Source organism: Oncorhynchus mykiss, chromosome 13, assembly GCF_057628025.1.
Source record: "Oncorhynchus mykiss isolate SJ-2025 chromosome 13, ASM5762802v1, whole genome shotgun sequence".
In the NCBI taxonomy this organism is placed as follows: Eukaryota; Metazoa; Chordata; class Actinopteri; order Salmoniformes; family Salmonidae; genus Oncorhynchus; species Oncorhynchus mykiss.
This window is the reverse complement of record NC_143034.1, coordinates 19,286,104-19,312,500: the sequence shown is the minus strand read 5'-3', so window position 1 is coordinate 19,312,500 and position 26,397 is coordinate 19,286,104. Positions and strand designations below refer to the sequence as shown.

The 26,397-nt window shown below is 47.6% G+C and overlaps 1 protein-coding gene across 1 annotated transcript in view; it reads left to right on the top strand.

Annotated features, from left to right (window-relative positions):
* cacna1ab (calcium voltage-gated channel subunit alpha1 Ab) overlaps positions 1-26,397 on the top strand; it is a 311,077-nt gene that overhangs the window by 103,748 nt on the left and 180,932 nt on the right. Inside the window, exon 3 of the mRNA XM_090195564.1 lies at positions 23,543-23,839. Coding sequence (XP_090051690.1) covers positions 23,543-23,839 — 297 coding nt within the window. The remainder of the gene's footprint in view (positions 1-23,542; positions 23,840-26,397) is intronic.

Here is a 26,397-nt window from a genome sequence, read left to right as displayed (position 1 = left end):
GATGACAAACCGCAGCTCAGCAGGAAGAGTGAGAGATGGAGGGATGGAAGGAACGATGGATGGAGGGACAGAGGTCAGGAGGGAGGAAAAGCCCAAGAGGGAGAGATGGAGGGAAGGAGAGATGGATGGGAGGGCTGAGGTGAGTTCTTGGTTTTAGTTAGAATGTCCCTCCCTCCCTTTCTTCCTTTGTTTTCTCCTCTTCTCTTTTTCTTTGACTCTCTCTCTTTCAGAGTGCTGATGCTGGGAGCTAGAGTGCTTACTCCACACCAGACTTATATTAGGCCCATTAGCTCTCTCTCTCTCCCTCCTCCCCCTCTCTCCCTCCCTCCCTCCTCCTTTTCTCCCCCTCTCCTAGCCTCCCTATCCTCCCTCTCCTCTCCATCAATCAGCAGATCAGTGTGTGTGCGTGTGTCTTAGAGACTTTGAGCCAAATGGCCAAAAAATGCCTATCTAGCTAATGAGTCCGGACCTCACTCTGTCCAGACCCATATCCTGCTCTCTCACCCTTTCTCTGTCTCTCTTTCTCTGTCTCTCTTTCTCTCTCTCTTTCTCTCTCTTTCTCTGTCTCTCTCTCAATTCAATTCAAATTTCAATTGAAGGGCTTTATCTCTCTCTCTTGTGCCTTTGATTGAGCCTGGAAGAAGGACAGGATTTACACTTTTGGGACTATTTAATTGGTTCCATTGTGCCAGGCAAGCTCAATCAAGTGCAGTAAAGTAGAGTAGTACAAGACGTTCCGGTCCAGTCTGATCTGGTGTTGTCTGGTAAGCAGTCAAGTTGAGTTCTGGGTCGTCTTCAGGTCCCGTCGCAGTGCGGTGGTTGTTTAAGTGATTCTCTCTCCTCCAGCCTGTTGAGACATGGGTTGTCTGACCAGGCTTTTTGGCCCACTCCTCCAGTCCTGCTTCTGGAACACACCAATAAAACAGTCTGCATCTGCCAGTAGAGACCACAGACAGTCTTGTACAGCTAACCTTCTGGAACACCAATAAAACAGTCTGCATCTGCCAGTAGAGACCACAGACAGTCTTGTACAGCTAACCTTCTGGAACACCAATAAAACAGTCTGCATCTACCAGTAGAGACCACAGACAGTCTTGTACAGCTAACCTTCTGGAACACCAATAAAACAGTCTGCATCTACCAGTAGAGACCACAGACAGTCTTGTACAGCTAACCTTCTGGAACACCAATAAAACAGTCTGCATCTGCCAGTAGAGACCACAGACAGTCTTGTACAGCTAACTTTCTGGAACACACCAATAAAACAGTCTGCATCTAACAGTAGAGACCACAGACAGTCTTGTACAGCTAACCTTCTGGAACACCAATAAAACAGTCTGCATCTACCAGTAGAGACCACAGACAGTCTTGTACAGCTAACCTTCTGGAACACACCAATAAAACAGTCTGCATCTACCAGTAGAGACCACAGACAGTCTTGTACAGCTAACCTTCTGGAACACCAATAAAACAGTCTGCATCTGCCAGTAGAGACCACAGACAGTCTTGTACAGCTAACCTTATGGAACACACCAATAAAACAGTCTGCATCTACCAGTAGAGACTACAGACAGTCTTGTACAGCTAACCTTCTGGAACACCAATAAAACAGTCTGCATCTACCAGTAGAGACCACAGACAGTCTTGTACAGCTAACCTTATGGAACACACCAATAAAACAGTCTGCATCTACCAGTAGAGACTACAGACAGTCTTGTACAGCTAACCTTCTGGAACACCAATAAAACAGTCTGCATCTACCAGTAGAGACTACAGACAGTCTTGTACAGCTAACCTTCTGGAACACACCAATAAAACAGTCTGCATCTACCAGTAGAGACTACAGACAGTCTTGTACAGCTAACCTTCTGGAACACCAATAAAACAGTCTGCATCTACCAGTAGAGACCATACACACACACACACACACACACACACACACACACACACACACACACACACACACACACACACACACACACACACACACACACACACACACACACACACAGTCTTGTACAGCTAACCTAAGACACAATTAAGTCTCATTCAAAATCATATTTTCCCGAACCCTATCCTTAACCCAAAAACCTAACCCTAGCTCCTAAAACTAACCCTAACCCTAGCTCCTAACCCTAAACCCTAAAACTAACCCTAGCTCCTAACCCTAAACCCTAAAATCAAATCAAATCAAATCAAATTTATTTATATAGCCCTTCGTACATCAGCTGATAACTCAAAGTGCTGTACAGAAACCCAGCCTAAAACCCCAAACAGCAAGCAATGCAGGTGTAGAAGCACGGTGGCTAGGAAAAACTCCCTAGAAAGGCCAAAACCTAGGAAGAAACCTAGAGAGGAACCAGGCTATGTGGGGTGGCCAGTCCTCTTCTGGCTGTGCCGGGTGGAGATTATAACAAAACATGGTCAAGATGTTCAAATGTTCATAAATGACCAACATGGTCGAATAATAATAAGGCAGAATAGTTGAAACTGGAGCAGCAGCACAGTCAGGTGGACTGGGGACAGCAAGGAGTCATCATGTCAGGTATTCCTGGGGCATGGTCCTAGGGCTCAGGTCCTCCGAGAGAGAGAAAGAAAGAGAGAATTAGAGAGAGCATATGTGGGATGGCCAGTCCTCTTCTGGCTGTGCCGGGTGGAGATTATAACAGAACATGGCCAAGATGTTCAAATGTTCATAAATGACCAGCATGGTCGAATAAAACTAACCCTAGCTCCTAACCCTAACCCTAAACTTAACCCTAGCGCCTAACACTAAACCCTAAACCTAACCCTAGCTCCTAAACCTAATCTCAACCCTTAAAGTAATTCTAACACTAATTATAACCTTAACCCTAGCTCCTAACCCTAAACCTTAAAACTAACCCTAACCCTTAAGGTAATTCTAACACTAATTCTAACCTTAACGCTAGCTCCTAACCCTAGCTCCTAACCCTAAACCCTAAACCTAACCCTAGCTCCTAAAACTAACCCTAACCCTTAAGTTAATTCTAACACTAATTCTAACCTTAACCCTAGCTTCTAACCCTAGCTCCTAACCCTAAACCTTAAAACTAACCTTAACCCTTAAGGTAATTCTAACACTAATTCTAACCTTAACCCTAGCTCCTAACCCTAGCTCCTAACCCTAGCTCCTAACCCTAAACCCTAAAACTAACCCCAAAGGTAATTCTAACACTAATTCTAACCTTAACCCTAGCTCCTAACCCTAGCTCCTAACCCTAAGCCCTAAAACTAACCCTAACCCTTAAAGGAATTATAACAGTAATTCTAACCTTAACCCTAAACCCCTAGAAACAGCATTTAACCTTGTGGGGACTAACAAAATGTCCCCAGTTGGTCAAATGTTTGTTTGTTTACTATTCTGGTGGAGACTTCTGGTCCCCTCAAGAATAGTTAAACAGGTCCACACACACAAACACACACACACACACACACACAAACACACACACACACACACACACACACACACACACACACACACACACACACACACACACACACACACACACAGGCGCACACAGGCGCACACACACTACTCAGTGAAGTAAATACATGAATACATCACATTACCTGCACTGGTTTATACTGAACAAAAATATAACCGCAACATGCAACAATTTCAAAGAGTTTACTGAGTTACAGTTCATATGAGGAAATCAGTCAATTGAAGTAAATTAATTAGGCCCTAATCTATGGCCCTAATCTATAGATTTCACATGACTGGGAATACAGATATTTATTTATTTATTTTACCTTTATTTAACCAGGCAAGTCAGTTAAGAACAAATTCTTATTTTCAATGACGGTCTAGGAACAGTGGGTTAACTGCCTGTTCAGGGGCAGAACGACAGATTCTGTACCTTGTCAGCTCGGGGGTTTGAACTCACAACCTTCCGGTTACTAGTCCAACGCTCTAACCACTAGGCTACCCTGGTCACAGATACTTATAAAAAGGTAGGGGTGTGGATCAGAAACCCAGTCAGTATCTGGTGTGGCCATTTGCCTTATGCAGCGTGACACATCTCCATAGAATTGATCAGGCTGTTGATTGTGGCCTGTGGTTGTTGTCCCACTCCTCTTCAATGGCTGTGTGAAGTTTCTGGATATTGGTGGGAACTGGAATACGTTGTCGTATACATCGATCCAGAGCATCCCAAACATGCTCAATGGGTGACATATCTGGTGAGTATGCAGGCCATGGAAGAACTGGGACATTTTCAGCTTCCAGGAATTGTATACAGATGCTTGTGTCATGGGGCCGTGCATTATCATGCTGAAACATGATGGCGGCGGATGAAAGGCACGACAATGGACCTCAGGATCTCGTCACGGTGTCTCTGTACATCCAAATTGCCATTGATTTAATGCAATTGTGTTCGATGTTTGTACCTTATGCCTGCCCATACCATAACCCCACTGCCACCATGGGGCACTCTGTTCAAAATGTTGACATCAGCAAACTGCTCGCCCACACAACACCACACACGCTGTCTGCCATCTGCCTGGTACAGTTGAAACCAGGATTCATCCATGAAGAGCACACCTCTCCAGCGTGCCAGTGGCCATCGAAGGGGAGCATTTTCCCACTGAAGTCGGTTACGACGCTGAACTGCAGTCAGGTCAAGACCCTGGTGAGGATGACGAGCATACGGATGAGCTTCCCTGAGACGGTTTCTGACAGTTTGTGCAGAATTTCTTCGGTTTTGTGCAAACCCACAGTTTGATCAGCTGTCATCAAACCCACAGTTTGGTCAACTGTCATCAAACCCACAGTTTGATCAGCTGTCATCAAACCCACAGTTTGATCAGCTGTCATCAAACCCACAGTTTGATCAGCTGTCATCAAACCCACAGTTTGATCAGCTGTCATCAAACCCACAGTTTGATCAGCTGTCATCAAACCCACAGTTTGATCAGCTGTCATCAAACCCACAGTTTGATCAGCTGTCATCAAACCCACAGTTTGGTCAACTGTCATCAAACCCACAGTTTGGTCAGCTGTCATCAAACCCACAGTTTGATCAGCTGTCATCAAACCCACAGTTTGGTCAACTGTCATCAAACCCACAGTTTGGTCAACTGTCATCAAACCCACAGTTTGATCAGCTGTCATCAAACCCACAGTTTGATCAGCTGTCATCAAACCCACAGTTTGGTCAACTGTCATCAAACCCACAGTTTGATCAGCTGTCATCAAACCCACAGTTTGATCAGCTGTCATCAAACCCACAGTTTGATCAGCTGTCATCAAACCCACAGTTTGGTCAACTGTCATCAAACCCACAGTTTGATCAGCTGTCATCAAACCCACAGTTTGATCAGCTGTCATCAAACCCACAGTTTGATCAGCTGTCATGAAACCCACAGTTTGATCAGCTGTCCGGGTGGCTGGTCTCAGACGATCCCGCTGGTGAAGAAGCTGGATGTGGAGGTCCTGGGCTGGTTACACCTGGTCTGTTGTGAGGCCGGTTGGATGTACTGCCAAGTTCTCTAAAACAAAATTGGATGTGGCTTATGGTAGAGAAATGTTGCGTTTATATATTTTTTCCATATATGAAGCTGGACACACTTTAATTTGCACAAGGCTACACTGGTGTCAATGATGTCATTGTGGTGAGGTATTTAGCTGAGGTAGTGCACAGCTGTCATCACCCAGAGTCCTATGGGCTACACTGGTGTCGATGATGTCATTGTGGTGAGGTATTTAGCTGAGGTAGTGCACAGCTGTCATCACCCAGAGTCCTATGGGCTACACTGGTGTCGATGATGTCATTGTGGTGAGGTATTTAGCTGAGGTAGTGCACAGCTGTCATCACCCAGAGTCCTATGGGCTACACTGGTGTCAATGATGTCATTGTGGTGAGGTATTTAGCTGAGGTAGTGCACAGCTGTCATCACCCAGAGTCCTATGGGCTACACTGGTGTCGATGATGTCATGTCTATAGTGATGATGTGATCTCTATAGTGTACATCACGTCTGACTGTGCGTCACACAGTGATGTCATCCTTACACAGTGATGTCACCGTCCCCAAGACCTGAAGACTCTAAGTGTTATATACTTAGCAAAGACACATCCTGCTAAGTGTTAGGGCCGGGGTGTTCCCCCTTGTCCAGTACCTAATGTGATTCTGCTAAGTTATACGGCCATACTCGTTTATACTTCCCCCCCTTAACCGTCTCAGGATGGCAGGTAGCCGAGCGGTTAAGAGCTTTGTGCCAGTAACTGAAAGGTCGCTGGTTCGAATCCCCCAAGCCGACTAGGTGTCAAATCTGTGAGCACTTGGTAATTGCTCCTGTAAGTCGCTCTGGTTAATGGTGTCTGCTAAATGACCTCAACGTAAATCTTGAAAGCTTTGAACACATCAATCAGAGCTCTAAATGGATGTCTTCCTGTCTGTCCTGTGAGCTACAGTCAAGGGTCACTATGTAGGAGATCGGGTGCTGTCCTGATCCATCTCCTCCATTATAGCAGCCTGGTCCATCCTAACCCATGTCCTGATCCATCTCCTCCATTATAGCAGCCTGATTCATCTCCTCCATTACAGCAACCTGGTCCATCCTGACCCATGTCCTGATCCATCTCCTCCATTATAGCAGCCTGGTCCATCCTGACCCATGTCCTGAACCATCTCCTCCATTATAGCAGCCTGGTCCATCTCCTCCATTATAGCAGCCTGATCCATCCTGACCTATGTCCTGATCCATCTCCTCCATTACAGCAGCCTGGTCCATCTCCTCCATTATAGCAGCCTGATCCATCCTGACCTATGTCCTGATCCATCTCCTCCATTACAGCAGCCTGGTCCATCTCCTCCATTATAGCAGCCTGATCCATCCTGACCTATGTCCTGATCCATCTCCTCCATTACAGCAGCCTGATCCATCTCCTCCATTACAGCAGCCTGATCCATCTCCTCCATTACAGCAGCCTGGTCCATCCTGACCCATGTCCTGATCCATCTCCTCCACTATAGCAGCCTGATCCATCTCCTCCATTACATCAGCCTGATCCATCTCCTCCATTACAGCAGCCTGGTCCATCCTAACCCATGTCCTGATCCATCGCCTCCATTACAGCAGCCTGATCAATCTCCTCCATTATAGCAGCCTGATCCATCTCCTCCATTACAGCAGCCTGATCCATCTCCTCCATTACAGCAGCCTGATCCATATCCTCCATTACAGCAGCCTGATCCATCCTGACCTATGTCCTGATCCATCTCCTCCATTACAGCAGCCTGGTCCATCTCCTCCATTACAGCAGCCTGATCCATCTCCTCCATTACAGCAGCCTGATCCATCCTGACCTATGTCCTGATCCATCTCCTCCATTACAGCAGCCTGGTCCATCTCCTCCATTATAGCAGCCTGATCCATCCTGACCTATGTCCTGATCCATCTCCTCCATTACAGCAGCCTGGTCCATCTCCTCCATTATAGCAGCCTGATCCATCCTGACCTATGTCCTGATCCATCTCCTCCATTACAGCAGCCTGGTCCATCTCCTCCATTATAGCAGCCTGATCCATCCTGACCTATGTCCTGATCCATCTCCTCCATTACAGCAGCCTGATCCATCTCCTCCATTACAGCAGCCTGATCCATCTCCTCCATTACAGCAGCCTGGTCCATCCTGACCCATGTCCTGATCCATCTCCTCCACTATAGCAGCCTGATCCATCTCCTCCATTACATCAGCCTGATCCATCTCCTCCATTACAGCAGCCTGATCCATCTCCTCCATTACAGCAGCCTGGTCCATCCTAACCCATGTCCTGATCCATCGCCTCCATTACAGCAGCCTGATCAATCTCCTCCATTATAGCAGCCTGATCCATCTCCTCCATTACAGCAGCCTGATCCATCTCCTCCATTACAGCAGCCTGATCCATCTCCTCCATTACAGCAGCCTGATCCATCTCCTCCATTACAGCAGCCTGATCCATCTCCTCCATTATAGCAGCCTGATCCATCTCCTCCATTACAGCAGCCTGGTCCATCCTGACCCATGTCCTGATCCATCTCCTCCATTATAGCACCTTGGTCCATCTCCTCCATTACAGCAGCCTGGTCCATCCTAACCCATGTCCTGATCCATCTCCTCCATTACAGCAGCCTGATCCATCTCCTCCATTATAGCAGCCTGATCCATCCCCTCCATTACAGCAGCCTGGTGCATCCTAACCCATGTCCTGATCCATCTCCTCCATTATAGCAGCCTGGTCCATCTCCTCCATTACAGCAGCCTGATCCATCTCCTCCATTACAGCAGCCTGGTCCATCTCCTCCATTACAGCAGCCTAGTCCATCTCCATTACAGCAGCCTGGTCCATCCTAACCCATGTCCTGATCCATCTCCTCCATTACAGCAGCCTGGTCCATCTCCTCCATTACAGCAGCCTGGTCCATCTCCTCCATTACAGCAGACTGGTCCATCTCCTCCATTACGGCAGCCTGATCCATCTCCTCCATTACAGCAGCCTGGTCCATCCTGACCCATGTCCTGATCCATCTCCTCCATTACAGCAGCCTGGTCCATCTCCTCCATTACAGCAGCCTGGTCCATCTTCTCCATTACAGCATCCTGGTCCATCTCCTCCATTACGGCAGCCTGATCCATCTCCTCCATTACAGCAGCCTGATCCATCTCCTCCATTACAGCAGCCTGATCCATCTCCTCCATTACAGCAGCCTGGTCCATCTCCTCCATTACAGCAGCCTGGTCCATCCTAACCCGTGTCCTGATCAATCCCCTCCATTACAGCAGCCTGGTCCATCTCCTCCATTACAGCAGCCTGGTCCATCTCCTCCATTACAGCATTCTGGTCTATCTCCTCCATTACAGCACCCTGGTCCATCTCCTCCATTACAGCAGCCTGATCCATCTCCTCCATTACAGCAGCATGATCCATCCTAACCCATGTCCTGATCCATCTCCTCCATTATAGCAGCCTGGTCCATCTCCTCCATTACAGCAGCCTGGTCCATCTCCTCCATTACAGCAGCATGATCCATCCTAACCCATGTCCTGATCCATCTCCTCCATTATAGCAGCCTGGTCCATCTCCTCCATTACAGCAGCCTGGTCCATCTCCTCCATTACAGCATCCTGGTCCATCTCCTCCATTACATCAGCCTGGTCCATCCTAACCCATGTCCTGATCCATCTCCTCCATTACAGCAGCCTGATCCATCTCCTCCATTACAGCAGCATGATCTATCCTAACCCATATCCTGATCCATCTCCTCCATTATAGCAGCCTGGTCCATCTCCTCCATTATAGCAGCCTGGTCCATCTCCTCCATTACAGCAGCCTGGTCCATCCTAACCCATGTCCTGATCCATCTCCTCCATTACAGCAGCCTGGTTCATCTCCTCCATTACAGCAGCCTGGTCCATCTCCTCCATTATAGCAGCCTGGTCCATCTCCTCCATTACAGCAGCCTGATCCATCTCCTCCATTACAGCAGCCTGATCCATTTCCTCCAGTACAGCAGCATGATCCATCCTAACCCATGTCCTGATCCATCTCCTCCATTACAGCAGCCTAGTCCATCTCCATTATAGCAGCCTGGTCCATCTACTCCATTATAGCAGCCTGGTCCATCTCCTCCATTATAGCAGCCTGATCCATCTCCTCCATTACAGCAGCCTGGTCCATCCTAACCCATGTCCTGATCCATCCCCTCCATTACAGCAGCCTGATCCATCTCCTCCATTACAGCTGCCTAGTCCATCTCCTCCATTATAGCAGCCTGAACCATCTCCTCCATTGCAGCAGCCTGGTCCATCCTGACCCATGTCCTGATCCATCTCCTCCATTACAGCAGCCTGATCCATCTCCTCCATTACAGCAGCCTGATCCATCTCTTCCATTATAGCAGCCTGATCCATCTCCTCCATTACAGCAGCCTGGTCCATCCTGACCCATGTCCTGATCCATCGCCTCCATTACAGCAGCCTGATCCATCTCCTCCATTATAGCAGCCTGGTCCATCCTGACCCATGTCCTGATCCATCTCCTCCATTACAGCAGCCTGGTCCATCTCCTCCATTACAGCAGCCTGGTCCATCTCCTCTATTACAGAAGCCTGATCCATCTCCTCCATTACAGCAGCCTGGTCCATCTCCTCCATTACAGCAGCCTGATCCATCTCCTCCATTATAGCAGCCTGGTCCATCCTGACCCATGTCCTGGTCCATCTCCTCCATTACAGCAGCCTGGTCCATCTCCTCCATTGCAGCAGCCTGGTCCATCTCCTCCATTACAGCAGCCTGATCCATCTCCTCCATTACAGCAGCCTGATCCATCTCCTCCATTATAGCAGCCTGATCCATCCCCTCCATTACAGCAGCCTGGTGCATCCTAACCCATGTCCTGATCCATCTCCTCCATTATAGCAGCCTGGTCCATCTCCTCCATTACAGCAGCCTGATCCATCTCCTCCATTACAGCAGCCTGGTCCATCTCCTCCATTACAGCAGCCTAGTCCATCTCCATTACAGCAGCCTGGTCCATCCTAACCCATGTCCTGATCCATCTCCTCCATTACAGCAGCCTGTTCCATCTCCTCCATTACAGCAGCCTGGTCCATCTCCTCCATTACAGCAGACTGGTCCATCTCCTCCATTACGGCAGCCTGATCCATCTCCTCCATTACAGCAGCCTGGTCCATCCTGACCCATGTCCTGATCCATCTCCTCCATTACAGCAGCCTGGTCCATCTCCTCCATTACAGCAGCCTGGTCCATCTTCTCCATTACAGCATCCTGGTCCATCTCCTCCATTACGGCAGCCTGATCCATCTCCTCCATTACAGCAGCCTGATCCATCTCCTCCATTACAGCAGCCTGATCCATCTCCTCCATTACAGCAGCCTGGTCCATCTCCTCCATTACAGCAGCCTGGTCCATCCTAACCCGTGTCCTGATCAATCCCCTCCATTACAGCAGCCTGGTCCATCTCCTCCATTACAGCAGCCTGGTCCATCTCCTCCATTACAGCATTCTGGTCTATCTCCTCCATTACAGCACCCTGGTCCATCTCCTCCATTACAGCAGCCTGATCCATCTCCTCCATTACAGCAGCATGATCCATCCTAACCCATGTCCTGATCCATCTCCTCCATTATAGCAGCCTGGTCCATCTCCTCCATTACAGCAGCCTGGTCCATCTCCTCCATTACAGCAGCATGATCCATCCTAACCCATGTCCTGATCCATCTCCTCCATTATAGCAGCCTGGTCCATCTCCTCCATTACAGCAGCCTGGTCCATCTCCTCCATTACAGCATCCTGGTCCATCTCCTCCATTATATCAGCCTGGTCCATCCTAACCCATGTCCTGATCCATCTCCTCCATTACAGCAGCCTGATCCATCTCCTCCATTACAGCAGCATGATCTATCCTAACCCATATCCTGATCCATCTCCTCCATTATAGCAGCCTGGTCCATCTCCTCCATTATAGCAGCCTGGTCCATCTCCTCCATTACAGCAGCCTGGTCCATCCTAACCCATGTCCTGATCCATCTCCTCCATTACAGCAGCCTGGTTCATCTCCTCCATTACAGCAGCCTGGTCCATCTCCTCCATTATAGCAGCCTGGTCCATCTCCTCCATTACAGCAGCCTGATCCATCTCCTCCATTACAGCAGCCTGATCCATTTCCTCCAGTACAGCAGCATGATCCATCCTAACCCATGTCCTGATCCATCTCCTCCATTACAGCAGCCTAGTCCATCTCCATTATAGCAGCCTGGTCCATCTACTCCATTATAGCAGCCTGGTCCATCTCCTCCATTATAGCAGCCTGATCCATCTCCTCCATTACAGCAGCCTGGTCCATCCTAACCCATGTCCTGATCCATCCCCTCCATTACAGCAGCCTGATCCATCTCCTCCATTACAGCTGCCTAGTCCATCTCCTCCATTATAGCAGCCTGAACCATCTCCTCCATTGCAGCAGCCTGGTCCATCCTGACCCATGTCCTGATCCATCTCCTCCATTACAGCAGCCTGATCCATCTCCTCCATTACAGCAGCCTGATCCATCTCTTCCATTATAGCAGCCTGATCCATCTCCTCCATTACAGCAGCCTGGTCCATCCTGACCCATGTCCTGATCCATCGCCTCCATTACAGCAGCCTGATCCATCTCCTCCATTATAGCAGCCTGGTCCATCCTGACCCATGTCCTGATCCATCTCCTCCATTACAGCAGCCTGGTCCATCTCCTCCATTACAGCAGCCTGGTCCATCTCCTCTATTACAGAAGCCTGATCCATCTCCTCCATTACAGCAGCCTGGTCCATCTCCTCCATTACAGCAGCCTGATCCATCTCCTCCATTATAGCAGCCTGGTCCATCCTGACCCATGTCCTGGTCCATCTCCTCCATTACAGCAGCCTGGTCCATCTCCTCCATTGCAGCAGCCTGGTCCATCTCCTCCATTACAGCGGCCTGATCCATCTCCTCCATTACAGCATTGATCTGCCTGGTGTCTTCAAAAGATACTGAAGGACAATGTGAACCCACTCACCCACACATCTAGCACACTGCCCTTTTTCTGAGGTGAAACACTCTGTCCCTCACTCACTACAGTGGAGAAACAAACAGATGGAGAGAGAGAGAGAGAGATATGGGGAGGGAGAAGAGAGAGAGAGAGAGAGAGATATGGGGGAGGGAGAAAGAGGGGGCTTCCGTCAGAGTTGCTGTGTGAACGCTCCCAGAATGACAATGCTGAAAGAGAGAGTGAGAGAGATGTAATCCTCTCCCCATCTTTCACATCCCTCACTCATCCCACCTCTTATTTCCAAGTCTTTCTCTATTTTACCTGCCTTCTTTCCTCCTATTTCTGTCCTTCCCTCTGGGATGGTGCTGACTGCTCTCTCTCTCTCCCTCTCTCCCTCTCTCTCTCTCTCTCTCTCTCTCTCTCTCTCTCTCTCTCTCTCTCTCCCTCTCCCTCTACCCTCTCTCTCTCTCTCTCTCTCTCTCTCTCTCCCTCTCCCTCTACCCTCTCTCTCTCTCTCTCTCTCTCTCTCTCTCTCTCTCCCTCTCTCTCCCTCTCTCTCCCTCTCCCTCCCTTCCTCTCTGCCCCTACCTCTCTCTCTCTCTCTCTCTCTCTCTCTCTCTCTCTCTCTCATTCTTCTATCCCTGTTATGTCTTGTTCTTCCTTCCACCTCCCTTTCCTATTTTTCTCTCTGGAATGGTGCTCCCTCCCTTCCTCTCTCTCCGCATCTTTTTCTCCCCCTCCTCTCTTCATCTTTATGGAATAGCAATGCTCTCTCTCTCTCTCTCTCTCTCTCTCTCTCTGTATCGAGGGCTCCATACAGTGGTAGAGCGGTGAGAGAGAGAAAGGATGCAGAAAAGGGGGGTGGTGTGTGAAGTCAGAGAGAAGGGGATGAGGGTGGTGGTGTGTGAAGTCAGAGAGAAGGGGATGAGGGTGGTGGTGTGTGAAGTCAGAGAGAAGGGGAGGAGGAAGGGGAGGAGGGGTGGTGTGTGAAGTCAGAGAGAAGGGGATGAGGGTGGTGGTGTGTGAAGTCAGAGAGAAGGGGATGAGGGTGGTGGTGTGTGAAGTCAGAGAGAAGGGGAGGAGGAAGGGGAGGAGGGGTGGTGTGTGAAGTCAGAGAGAAGGGGATGAGGGTGGTGGTGTGTGAAGTCAGAGAGAAGGGGATGAGGGTGGTGGTGTGTGAAGTCGGAGAGAAGGGGAGGAGGGTGGTGGTGTGTGAAGTCAGAGAGAAGGGGAGGAGGAAGGGGAGGAGGGGTGGTGTGTGAAGTCAGAGAGAAGGGAAGGAGGGTGGTGGTGTGTGAAGTCAGAGAGAAGGGGAGGAGGGTGGTGGTGTGTGAAGTCAGAGAGAAGGGGAGGAGGGGTGGTGTGTGAAGTCAGAGAGAAGGGGATGAGGGTGGGGGTGTGTGAAGTCAGAGAGAAGGGGAGGAGGAAGGGGAGGAGGGGTGGTGTGTGAAGTCAGAGAGAAGGGGAGGAGGGTGGTGTGTGAAGGCAGAGAGAAGGGGAGGAGGGGTGGTGTGTGAAGTCAGAGAGAAGGGGAGGAGGGTGGTGTGTGAAGGCAGAGAGAAGGGGACGAGGGTGGTGGTGTGTGAAGGCAGAGAGAAGGGGATGAGGGTGGTGGTGTGTGAAGTCAGAGAGAAGGGGAGGAGGGGTGGTGTGTGAAGGCAGAGAGAAGGGGAGGAGGGGTGGTGTGTGAAGTCAGAGTGAAGGGAAGTAGGGTGGTGGTGTGTGAAGTCAGAGAGAAGGGGAGGAGGGTGGTGGTGTGTGAAGTCAGAGAGACGGGGATGAGGGTGGTGGTGTGTGAAGTCAGAGAGAAGGGGATGATGGTGGTGGTGTGTGAAGTCAGAGAGAAGGGGAGGAGGAAGGGGAGGAGGGGTGGTGTGTGAAGTCAGAGAGAAGGGGAGGAGGGTGGTGTGTGAAGGCAGAGAGAAGGGGAGGAGGGTGGTGTGTGAAGGCAGAGAGAAGGGGACGAGGGTGGTGGTGTGTGAAGGCAGAGAGAAGGGGAGGAGGGGTGGTGTGTGAAGGCAGAGAGAAGGGGAGGAGGAAGGGGAGGAGGGGTGGTGTGTGAAGGCAGAGAGAAGGGGAGGAGGAAGGGGAGGAGGGGTGGTGTGTGAAGTCAGAGAGAAGGGGGGGAGGAAGGGGAGGAGGGGTGGTGTGTGAAGTCAGAGAGAAGGGGGGGGAGGGGGTGGTGTGTGAAGGCAGAGAGAAGGGGACGAGGGTGGTGGTGTGTGAAGACAGAGAGAAGGAGGGCAGGGGGTGGTGTGGGAAGGCAGAGAGAAGGGGGGGAGGGGGTGGTGTGTGAAGACAGAGAGAAGGGGAGGAGGGGGTGATGTGTGAAGGCAGAGAGAAGGGGGGAGGGGATGGTGTGTGAAGACAGAGAGAAGGGGACGAGGGTGGTGGTGTGGGAAGGCAGAGAGAAGGTGAGGAGGGTGTGGGTGTGGGAAGGCAAAGAGAAGGGGAGGAGGGGGTGGTGTGTGAAGGCAGAGAGAAGGGGAGGAGGGTGGGGGTGTGGGAAGGCAGAGAGAAGGGGATGAGGGTGGTGGTGTGTGAAGACAGAGAGAAGGGGATGAGGGGGGTGGTGTGTGAAGGAAGAGAGTAGCGAAGGAAGGGGGTGTGTTGCTGGGGCTTCCTGCGGGGTTGCCGTGTGAACGCTCTCTGAATGACAATGCTGCTCTCTCAGTGTTGCTCGATGCTACCACCAGGGCCTCCACACACACACACACACACACACACACACACACACACACACACACACACTCTCTCTATATTGTAGGGTACACTGTTACTGTACTGCTGCATGCATCTTTCCATACATGCATTGTGGCTGCCTGGTGCTGGTATACACATCTACACATCTACACATCTACACATATACACACATACACACATCTACACATCTACACACATACACACATCTACACATCTACACACATACACACATATACACATACACATCTACACATATAGACATCTACACATCTACACATACACCCACATACACATCTAGACACATACACACATACACACATACACACATATATACACATATACACACATACACACATACACACATATATACACATATACACACATATACTCATACACACATATACTCATACACACAAACGGAATAGAATATAAATATACACTGTGTACAAAACATTAAGAATGCTTGAGCGTGAAAAATCCCAGCAGTGTTGCAGTTCTTGACACAAACCGGTGTGCCTGGCACCTACTACCATACCCCGTTCAAAGGCACTTCAATCTTTTGTCTTGCCCATTCACCCTCAGAATGGCACACATACACAATCCATGTCTCAAAAATGTACCTTAACAGACTGATAAATTCATTTACAATATCATTCCAAAGATTCCTAACTATCCAAACAATCCCACTGCATCAAAACAAGTGGTCAAAGTGAATGAACTTTATTGATAACGAAGTTATTTCAGAGAGAGGATTCTGATAGGGATGATAAGGTAACGATGCAATCACACAAATTAGGCTTGCACCCCAAATGGCAACCTATTTAGTGTCCGACTTTTGAGTTCTGGTCAAAAGTAGGGCACTATGTAGGGAATAAGGTGCCATTTTGGACGCATTCCAGCGCAGGCAGGTCACTCGTTATACAAGTCAGTATTCGACCGTCCATCCATGTCTTAGGATGTCGGGAGATGACATGGCTACTAGCCACTACGGGTAACAGTGAGTGCTGTTACCTTCAAGTAGACGCTGGATTTGCTCCCAAACCTTAACCCTAACCTTAACCATTCAGAATTAATGCCTAACCTTAACCCTTACCTTAACCATTCAGACTTAATGCCTAACCTTAACCCTTACCTTAACCATTCAGAGTTAATGCCTAACCTTAACCCTTACCTTAACCATTCAGACTTAATGCCTAACCTTAATCCTTACCTTAACCATTCATACTTAATGCCTAACCTTAACCCTTACCTTAACCATTCAGAGTTAATGCCTAACCTTAACCCTTACCTTAACCATTCAGACTTAATGCCTAACCTTAATCCTTACCTTAACCATTCAGACTTAATGCCTAACCTTAACCCTTACCTTAACCATTCAGACTTAATGCCTAACCTTAACCCTTACCTTAACCATTCAGAGTTAATGCCTAACCTTAACCCTTACCTTAACCATTCAGACTTAATGCCTAACCTTAATCCTTACCTTAACCATTCAGACTTAATGCCTAACCTTAACCCTTACCTTAACCATTCAGAGTTAATGCCTAACCTTAACCCTTACCTTAACCATTCAGACTTAATGCCTAACCTTAACCCTTACCTTAACCATTCAGAGTTAATGCCTAACCTTAACCCTTACCTTAACCATTCAGACTTAATGCCTAACCTTAATCCTTACCTTAACCATTCAGACTTAATGCCTAACCTTAATCCTTACCTTAACCATTCAGACTTAATGCCTAACCTTAACCCTTACCTTAACCATTCAGAGTTAATGCCTAACCTTAACCCTTACCTTAACCATTCAGACTTAATGCCTAACCTTAACCCTTACCTTAACCATTCAGAGTTAATGCCTAAACTTAACCCTTACCTTAACCATTCAGACTTAATGCCTAACCTTAATCCTTACCTTAACCATTCAGACTTAATGCCTAACCTTAACCCTTACCTTAACCATTCAGAGTTAATGCCTAAACTTAACCTTGGAACGATACAGCGAAGTAACCAAACACGTTTGCATCAATTTTGACATTTTACGTTTGAGAAACATGGATGAACGTGTAATTCTGACATGAGACTGTGAGATCTTGTTGGCCCAGAGATGAAAGGAACACAGTGGATTTTTAATACAATGATTGTATTGCTGAGTTTAAGTTTATTTATTTAGCTTATATTCATATTGACTGTTTAGATCTATATATGATGTGTCACAATGTTTTTACACGTTGAGATGGGTATTATTCTGCATGTTCATGTTATGATTGTGAGTTTGTTTTTCATACAGGTGCTTAACTATTCTGTGTCCCCATCCTAACACGAGACAGACAGACTGACAGACTGACACAGATAGAGAGAGAGAGAGAGAGAGAGAGAGAGAGAGAGAGAGAGAGAGAGAGACATTATTTTGCCATTCTTCCCTCCTTATTATCTTCTGTTTCACATGCTAAATAACTTAGAAAGAGGTTCCCATCTCATCTACCATCCTTAGAGTCCGTTTTGGTTGGTCGTTTTCTGTGATCGTTCAAGCATAACGATACCCGCCTCTTCTCTCCCCTCCTCTCCTTTCCTTTCCTCTCCCCTCCTCCCCTTTCCTCTCCTCTCCCCTCCTCTCCCCTCCTCTCCTTTCCTTTCCTCTCCCCTCCTCTCCTTTCCTTTCCTCTCCCCTCCTCCTCTTTCCTCTCCCCTCCTCCCCTTTCCTCTCCTCTCCCCTCCTCTCCCCTCCTCTCCTTTCCTTTCCTCTCCCCTCCTCCCCTTTCCTCTCCCCTCCTCCCCTTTCCTCTCCCCTCCTCTCCCTTCCTCTCCTCTACTTCCCCCTCCTCCCCTCTTCCCCGCCGCTTCCCGACACTCGCACTCTCTGGCGCTTACAGGACGGCCTCTCTCTCGGTTCCATCAGCGGGAACCGGGCTGTTTATTGTGTCAGTAACGCGCGTGGTGCCCGTTAGCCACTGACAACCGAGAATGTGAACCGATGGCCATGATGACGAATATATAGTGCTTCACCTGGCGTTTTAGAGAGCTCAGTCGGACCCTGTTTGCCAGTGTATTTAAAGGATTAATTGGTATGGATCCAAAGCCTCACGTGATCCAAGTATAGCGAGATACAGTCAGAATCACGTCATGATCAGTGGTCTTTGGATGAGTGTAGGTAGGCTACACTCTATTTAGGCTAAGTGCAGTGCGGCTCACTAGTCTCAATTAAAAATGAATGCAGTTCTAAGTTATTCTTTCAGAACCATGGAGAGCTCACGTGGTGCTGATGCAACATTTAACTTTTCTCTGTATCTTAGGCCACATAGCCTATACCGTTTTCTCAAAATTTGTCATACTGTCTCATTCACAGCATTCAGGAATCTGTGTCGCTGTTTTCAGAACCATGGACAGCTCCGGTGGGACTGAAATCGCTGTGGACTTTTCCCAACCCTCAAGAGATGATGCTTTCAACAGTTAGCAAATTATCATGATTCACCTTATTCAGGAGTAGGCTAGGCTATTATTTCAGCACCATAGACAGCTCCTGCTTGACTGTGGGGTGGCAGGTAGCCTAGTGGAGCTTTGAACTAGTAACCGAAAGGTTGCAAGATCGAATCCCCGAGCAGAACTCTGTCGTTCTGCCCCTGAACAAGGCAGTTAACCCACTGTTCCTAGACCAGTTAACCCACTGTTCCTAGACCAGTTAACCCACTGTTCCTAGACCAGTTAACCCACTGTTCCTAGACCAGTTAACCCACTGTTCCTAGACCAGTTAACCCACTGTTCCTAGACCAGTTAACCCACTGTTCCTAGACCAGTTAACCCACTGTTCCTAGACCAGTTAACCCACTGTTCCTAGACCAGTTAACCCACTGTTCCTAGGACGTCATTGTAAATAAGAATTTGTTCTCAACTGACTTGCCTAGTTAAATAAAGGAAAAATAAATCGTAGAACCTAGAAGTAAAACAACCTCTCTTCAATTCTCTGTTCTCATTCTGGAGCCAGGGACTAACGGACAATTCTGTCCAATAAAACACTTTTGAAAAGAATCCCATTCGTTGAAACTCTCGGGTTCAGTCAGTTCCTCTGTATTCCTCGTCTCTCTTGGATTTTGGAAAGGCGACAGCATGGGTTTATTTAGCGCGAGCAAACAGCTTGCGAACGGCAGCTCTGGGCATACACCTCCAAAAGCTTCTCAGATGCACGTGCCAGGCCGACAGACGGTCCTGATGAGTGGAGGGTTCGGTAACATAAAAATATTAAAATATATCTACTGAGAACGCCTCTGCCCCACATAAATTGTCCTAAAAAATGAAAGGTAGGCCCTTTCCTTACCTAACAGCGCAATTGTGGATAACTAAGTCTATGCTTGCAGACTCCACAGAATTCATAAACTGACACATACAGTATACTAGGTTACAGTAACTGGTTTGCTTCTCCACCAAAATAAAGCTACACTTGGTCACCAGTCACAGGATGGTAGTAGAGCTAGGCTGCAGTACTCCCTCAACATTAGCCATAACTCACAGTAGGCCTACTATTGGTCACCAGTCACAGGATGGTAGTAGAGCTAGGCTGCAGTACTCCCTCAACATTAGCCATAACTCACAGTAGGCCTACTATTGGTCACCAGTCACAGGATGGTAGTAGAGCTAGGCTGCAGTACTCCCTCAACATTAGCCATAACTCACAGTAGACCTACTATTGGTCACCAGTCACAGGATGGTAGTAGAGCTAGGCTGCAGTACTCCCTCAACATTAGCCATAACTCACAGTAGGCCTACTATTGGTCACCAGTCGAAGTCACAGCAGGATGTTGTGAAGTGTATTGCAGTATTTGTTAAATGCACTTTAAAAACATTTTGATTGTATTTTATTTTGTAGAATAGAGCTAGCTACTCCCTCTTCTGGCTACACAGGTGTACAAAATAACCATAACACACAGTAGACATATTAGGCTACTAAGCTACACCTACAGGCTATACATTACATTAGCTTTGGGTTGATGTAGCCTAATACACCCAATATAAACCTCAATATATACCAATACCCTGTATGTAGCCTAATTTATACCCCAATACCCTGTATGTAGCCTAATATATACCCCAATACCCTGTATGTAGCCTAATATATACACCAATACACTGTATGTAGCCTAATATATACCCAATACCCTGCATGTAGACTAATATATACCCAATACCCTGCATGTAGACTAATATATACCCAATACCCTGCATGTAGACTAATATATACCCAATACCCTGCATGTAGACTAATACACCTAATATATACCCAATACCCTGCATGTAGCCTAATATATACCCCAATAACATGTATGTAGCCTAATACACCTAATATATACCCAATACCCTGTATGTAGCCTAATATATACCCCAATAACATGTATGTAGCCTAATATATACCCCAATACAATGTATGTAGCCTAAAATATACCCCAATACCCTGTATGTAGCCTAATATATACCCAATACCCTGTATGTAGCCTAATATATACCCAATACCCTGTATGTAGCCTAATATATACCCCAATACAATGTATGTAGCCTAAAATATACCCCAATACCCTGTATGTAGCCTAATACACCTAATATATGCCCAAATACCCTGTATGTAGCCTAATATATACCCAATACCCTGTATGTAGCCTAATACACCTAATATATGCCCCAATACCCTGTATGTAGCCTAATATATAGCCCAATACCCTGTATGTAGCCTAATATATACCCCAATATCCTGTATGTAGCCTAATACACCTAATATATGCCCCAATACCCTGTATGTAGCCTAATACACCTAATATATACCCCAATATCATGTATGTAGCCTAATACACCTAATATATGCCCCAATACCCTGTATGTAGCCTAATATATACCCCAATAACATGTATGTAGCCTAATATATGCCCCAATATCCTGTATGTAGCCTAATATATACCCCAATACCCTGTATGTAGCCTAATATATGCCCCAATATCCTGTATGTAGCCTAATACACCCAATATATACCCCAATACCCCATATGTAGCCAAATACACCCAATATATACCCCAATACCCCATATGTAGTTTAAAACACCTAATATATACCCCAATATATACGCCAATAAACCATCTGTAGCCTAATATATACCCTAATACACTGTCTGTAGCCTAATATATGCCCCAATACCCCGTATGTAGCCTAATATATACCAATATATACCCCAATATCCTGTATGTAGCCTAATACACCTAATATATACCCCAATATATTCCCCAATACCCCGTATCTCTCTCTCTCTCTCCATCGCATTACAGTATGTGTAAATAGCGAAAAGGGCAAATTGGACTGGGTACGGTTTATGGTGCTGGTGCTTTTGACACTTGGCGTCGTGTAGAGCCAGAGCCAGAGGGAAGAGCCATGAGCAGCTTGCTTCTCCATCTTGCTGCTTGGATAGTTACCGGAGAGCTACCGGATAACGGATAAGTGAATCGGGGCGGGTGGCTCGAGGCACATCATGTGCTGCTGCAAAGCTTGGCCAGAGATTTGAGGACGGCGCTCCCGTAGCATTAAATTGATCAGATGCCCTACTCTAGCTCAACCTGCCAGCTGATCGCATAGAAGGAAAGCAAGCTCTCTCTCTCACTGACTCACTCCCTCTCTCTCCCTCCCTCTCCCTATCTCTCTCACTGACTCACTCTCTCACACGCACTTGCTCAAGCTCCCCGGATTTTTCAGTCTCCAAGGCATGCAGATCTCCAAGACCATATAGCCTCCGGACCGAACGTTACCGCGAGTGACAGAGCGTTTCCCCCGAGGGCGAGGTGAAAAGAAAAAGGAAAAGCATACCGTACCGGCGGGCGGGCGGCGTGGGTTTTGGTTTTTGGTTTGGGGGAGCGTCGAGCTTGGGGGGGGGGGGGTGTGTGATGGAGGCAAAGCGGTACCTTGGCTGCGCCCGCGCCTTGCCTGGTGGCGGAGAAGACACGAGCTGCTACTAGAGTGAGAATCCAACTGACCGCGCGTCAGCCGCTGTAGCTGTCGGTCGACGTCTCCTGCACAGAACGGATGATGCCACTTCTCCACACGGCCGTTTTCACCTCATCCATTTTAGGATTCTATTCACACATTCGGATTCTTCTCCGAACCTTGGAATATAGATGATTAGCGTGGCATAGATTTTTCTCTTTTCTCCTCCCTCCCTTCCCCTTATTTTTATGTAAAGGAGAGAAAGGGAAGACCAAGACTTGGGACAGCCTGTTTTCATAGACTATAGACTGTATTTTCAACATCTCCAAACGCATGCTCTCTTGCTCACGCCCCAACCTGAGCACCACTGCTTCTTGCTTTGAGAGAGAGAGAAAAACTAAAATCACTAAATATCAACAAATGTGACTTAGGGTTAGGTTTTAGGAAAGCCCTATCGGCGCCATTTGAGGATAAGCCAACATAGAGGAGGCATACGGCTGGATTTGGCTATTGCTCGTCTCTACTATAGGCTATCAAACATTGCGGATGGTACTGAAAATGATTAATTATTAAGGATTTTTGCCCGTTTTCTATTCTCAGCTATTTTTATCTCCAACGAGGACAAGACAACTGCAGATCCTCTCAAGCTGAACTACTGGAGGAAAAGACGCAGTATATATATAATGTAGGCTAGTTATTTAGAAATGATTGTTAGATTTAATCCATCACCTTGCTGTCATCCATAGCTTATTATTGCATAGGATTAGGGCTAAATGTATGGATTTGTATAGCTAGTGAAATGTACCTCCGTGTTTGCATGAGGATTCTGTCCTCCTCCAATGGAACACATCAAGGATGCCATCCTCCTCTTTCAATGAGATAAAAAAAAGACATTGACATTTTTGAAATTCATTTTGGGAATAGCTTCTTACATCATCAATAGGCTAAAATAGCGATTTTTAACCACGAACTGCTCTCGCCTGGAACAACAAACCACGCCACCACCTCTCTCTCTCCCACATCACCCACCCGTTCTCCATTTCCACTCTAAGCACACACAGCGAGAGAAGTGAAGCCACCGTTTGCTCTCTCTCCTCTCCTCAACTCCCCCCCCCCCCTCTCTCCAATGGAGGTGTCTTGGTCATGAAGACCTGCTAGAGTGAGAGAGTATTGTAGACCTATAGACTAACAGACAGACCGACAGACCGACAGAACGACAGAAAGACCCACTGCCACCTATAGGTTCTGCATGTGTGTTTCCTCCGGAGATCGATGGGGTGTAATGTGGAACGATCACTGTGACTATCCTCTCTGGTTCTTAACGATCGCCGTCTGGTCTCCCCACTCCCTACAGAATGGCACGCTTCGGTGACGAGGTGCCGAACCGAGGAGGTGGAGGAGGCGGAGGTGGAAGTGGAGGCGGTGGCAATGCCGGTCCTCTGGGGGCCCCTGGCCGCGGCGGGAGTCGGCAAGGCGGACCCCCGGGGGGCCAGCGTGTGTACAAGCAGTCGATGGCCCAGCGGGCCCGGACTATGGCTCTGTACAACCCGATCCCGGTCCGACAAAGCTGCTTTACACTCAACCGCTCTCTCTTCATCTTCAGTGAGGACAACTTTGTGAGAAAAGCTGCCAAAAAGATTACTGAATGGCCATATCCTTTCATAACCTAATGGTGAACTATCATATCAGATCGAATGGATTTAAGGTACTGTACAAATGTGTGTTGTGTGTTAGGCCTATGTGTTGTGTTGTGTGGGGTTGTGTGTTAGGCCTATGTGTTGTGTTGTGTGGTGTTGTGTGTTAGGCCTATGTGTTATGTTGTGTGGGGTTGTGTGTTAGGCCTATGTGTTGTGTTGTGTGGGGTTGTGTGTTAGGCCTATGTGTTGTGGTGTTAAGCATATGTGTTGTGGTATTAGGCCTATGTGTTGTGTTGTGGTGTTCGGCCTATGTGTTGTGGTGTTAGGCCTATGTGTTGTGGTGTTCGGCCTATGTGTTGTGGTGTTAGGCCTATGTGTTGTGGTGTTTGGACTATGTGTTGTGTTGTGGTGTTAGGCCTATGTGTTGTGGTGTTAGGCCTATGTGTTATGGTATTAGGCCTATGTGTTGTGTTGCGGCGTTATACCTATGTGTTGTGTTGTAGGCCTATGTGTTGTGTTGCAGTGTTAGGCCTCCTATGTGTTGCGGTGTTAGGCCTTGTATGTGTTGCGGTGTTAGGCCTATGTGTTGTGGTGTTAGGCCTCCTATGTGTTGTGGTGTTAGGCCTATGTGTTGTGTTGCGGTGTTAGGCCTATATGTTGTGGTGTTAGGCCTATGTGTTGTGTTGCAGTGTTAGGCCTCCTATGTGTTGCGGTGTTAGGCCTATATGTTGTGGTGTTAGGCCTATGTGTTGTGTTGTGGTGTTAGGCCTCCTATGTGTTGTGGTGTTAGGCCTCCTATGTGTTGCGGTGTTAGGCCTATGTATTGTGGTGTTAGGCCTATGTGTTGCTGTGTTAGGCCTATGTATTGTGGTGTTAGGCCTATGTATTGTGGTGTTAGGCCTATGTGTTGTGTTGTGGTGTTAGGCCTATGTGTTGCGGTGTTAGGCCTCCTATGTATTGTGGTGTTAGGCCTCCTATGTGTTGTGGTGTTAGACCTATGTGTTGTGGTGTTAGGCCTCCTATGTGTTGCGGTGTTAGGCCTATGTGTTGTGTTGTGGTGTTAGGCCTATGTGTTGCGGTGTTAGGCCTATGTGTTGCGGTGTTAGGTCTATGTGTTGTGGTGTTTGGACTATGTGTTGTGTTGCGGTGTTAGGCCTATGTGTTGTGGTGTTAGGCCTATGTGTTGTGTTGTGGTGTTAGGCCTATGTGTTGCTGTGTTAGGCCTATGTGTTGTGTTGTGGTGTTAGGCCTATGTGTTGCTGTGTTAGGCCTATGTGTTGCGGTGTTAGGTCTATGTGTTGTGGTGTTATTTCTATGTGTTGTGGTGTTTGGACTATGTGTTGTGTTGTGGTGTTAGGCCTATGTGTTGTGGTGTTTGGACTATGTGTTGTGTTGTGGTGTTAGGCCTATGTGTTGCTGTGTTAGGCCTATGTGTTGTGTTGTGGTGTTAGGCCTATGTGTTGCTGTGTTAGGCCTATGTGTTGCGGTGTTAGGTCTATGTGTTGTGGTGTTATTTCTATGTGTTGTGGTGTTTGGACTATGTGTTGTGTTGTGGTGTTTGGACTATGTGTTGTGGTGTTTGGACTATGTGTTGTGTTGTGGTGTTAGGCCTATGTGTTGTGGTGTGTTGGTTGGTTGGGCCAAGGGCCATAGGGCTAGAGTTAATACAACAGTTTAATGCCATATACAGCAGTCCAATTGGACTTAAGATACTGTACTGTTGGGTTGTGTGGTGTGTGGTACATCCAGGTCTATGATATGTTATGTGTTGTGGTGTGTGGTACATCCAGGTCTATGATATGTTATGTGTTGTGGTGTGTGGTACATCCAGGTCTATGATATGTGTTGTGGTGTGTGGTACATCCAGGTCTATGACATGTTATGTGTTGTGGTGTGTGGTACATCCAGGTCTATGACATGTTATGTGGTGTGATGTGTGGTACATCCAGGTCTATGATATGTTATGTGTTGTGGTGTGTGGTACATCCAGGTCTATAACATGTTATGTGGTTTGATGTGTGGTACATCCAGGTCTATGATATGTTATGTGGTGTGATGTGTGGTACATCCAGGTCTATGATATGTGTTGTGGTGTGTGGTACATCCAGGTCTATGATATGTTATGTGTTGTGGTGTGTGGTACATCCAGGTCTATGATATGTGTTGTGGTGTGTGGTACATCCAGGTCTATGATATGTGTTGTGGTGTGTGGTACATCCAGGTCTATGATATGTTATGTGGTGTGGTGTGTGGTACATCCAGGTCTATGATATGTGTTGTGGTGTGTGGTACATCCAGGTCTATGATATGTTATGTGTTGTGGTGTGTGGTACATCCAGGTCTATGATATGTGTTGTGGTGTGTGGTACATCCAGGTCTATGACATGTTATGTGTTGTGGTGTGTGGTACATCCAGGTCTATGACATGTTATGTGGTGTGATGTGTGGTACATCCAGGTCTATGATATGATATGTGTTGTGGTGTGTGGTACATCCAGGTCTATGATATGTTATGTGTTGTGATGTGTGGTACATCCAGGTCTATGATATGTGTTGTGGTGTGTGGTACATC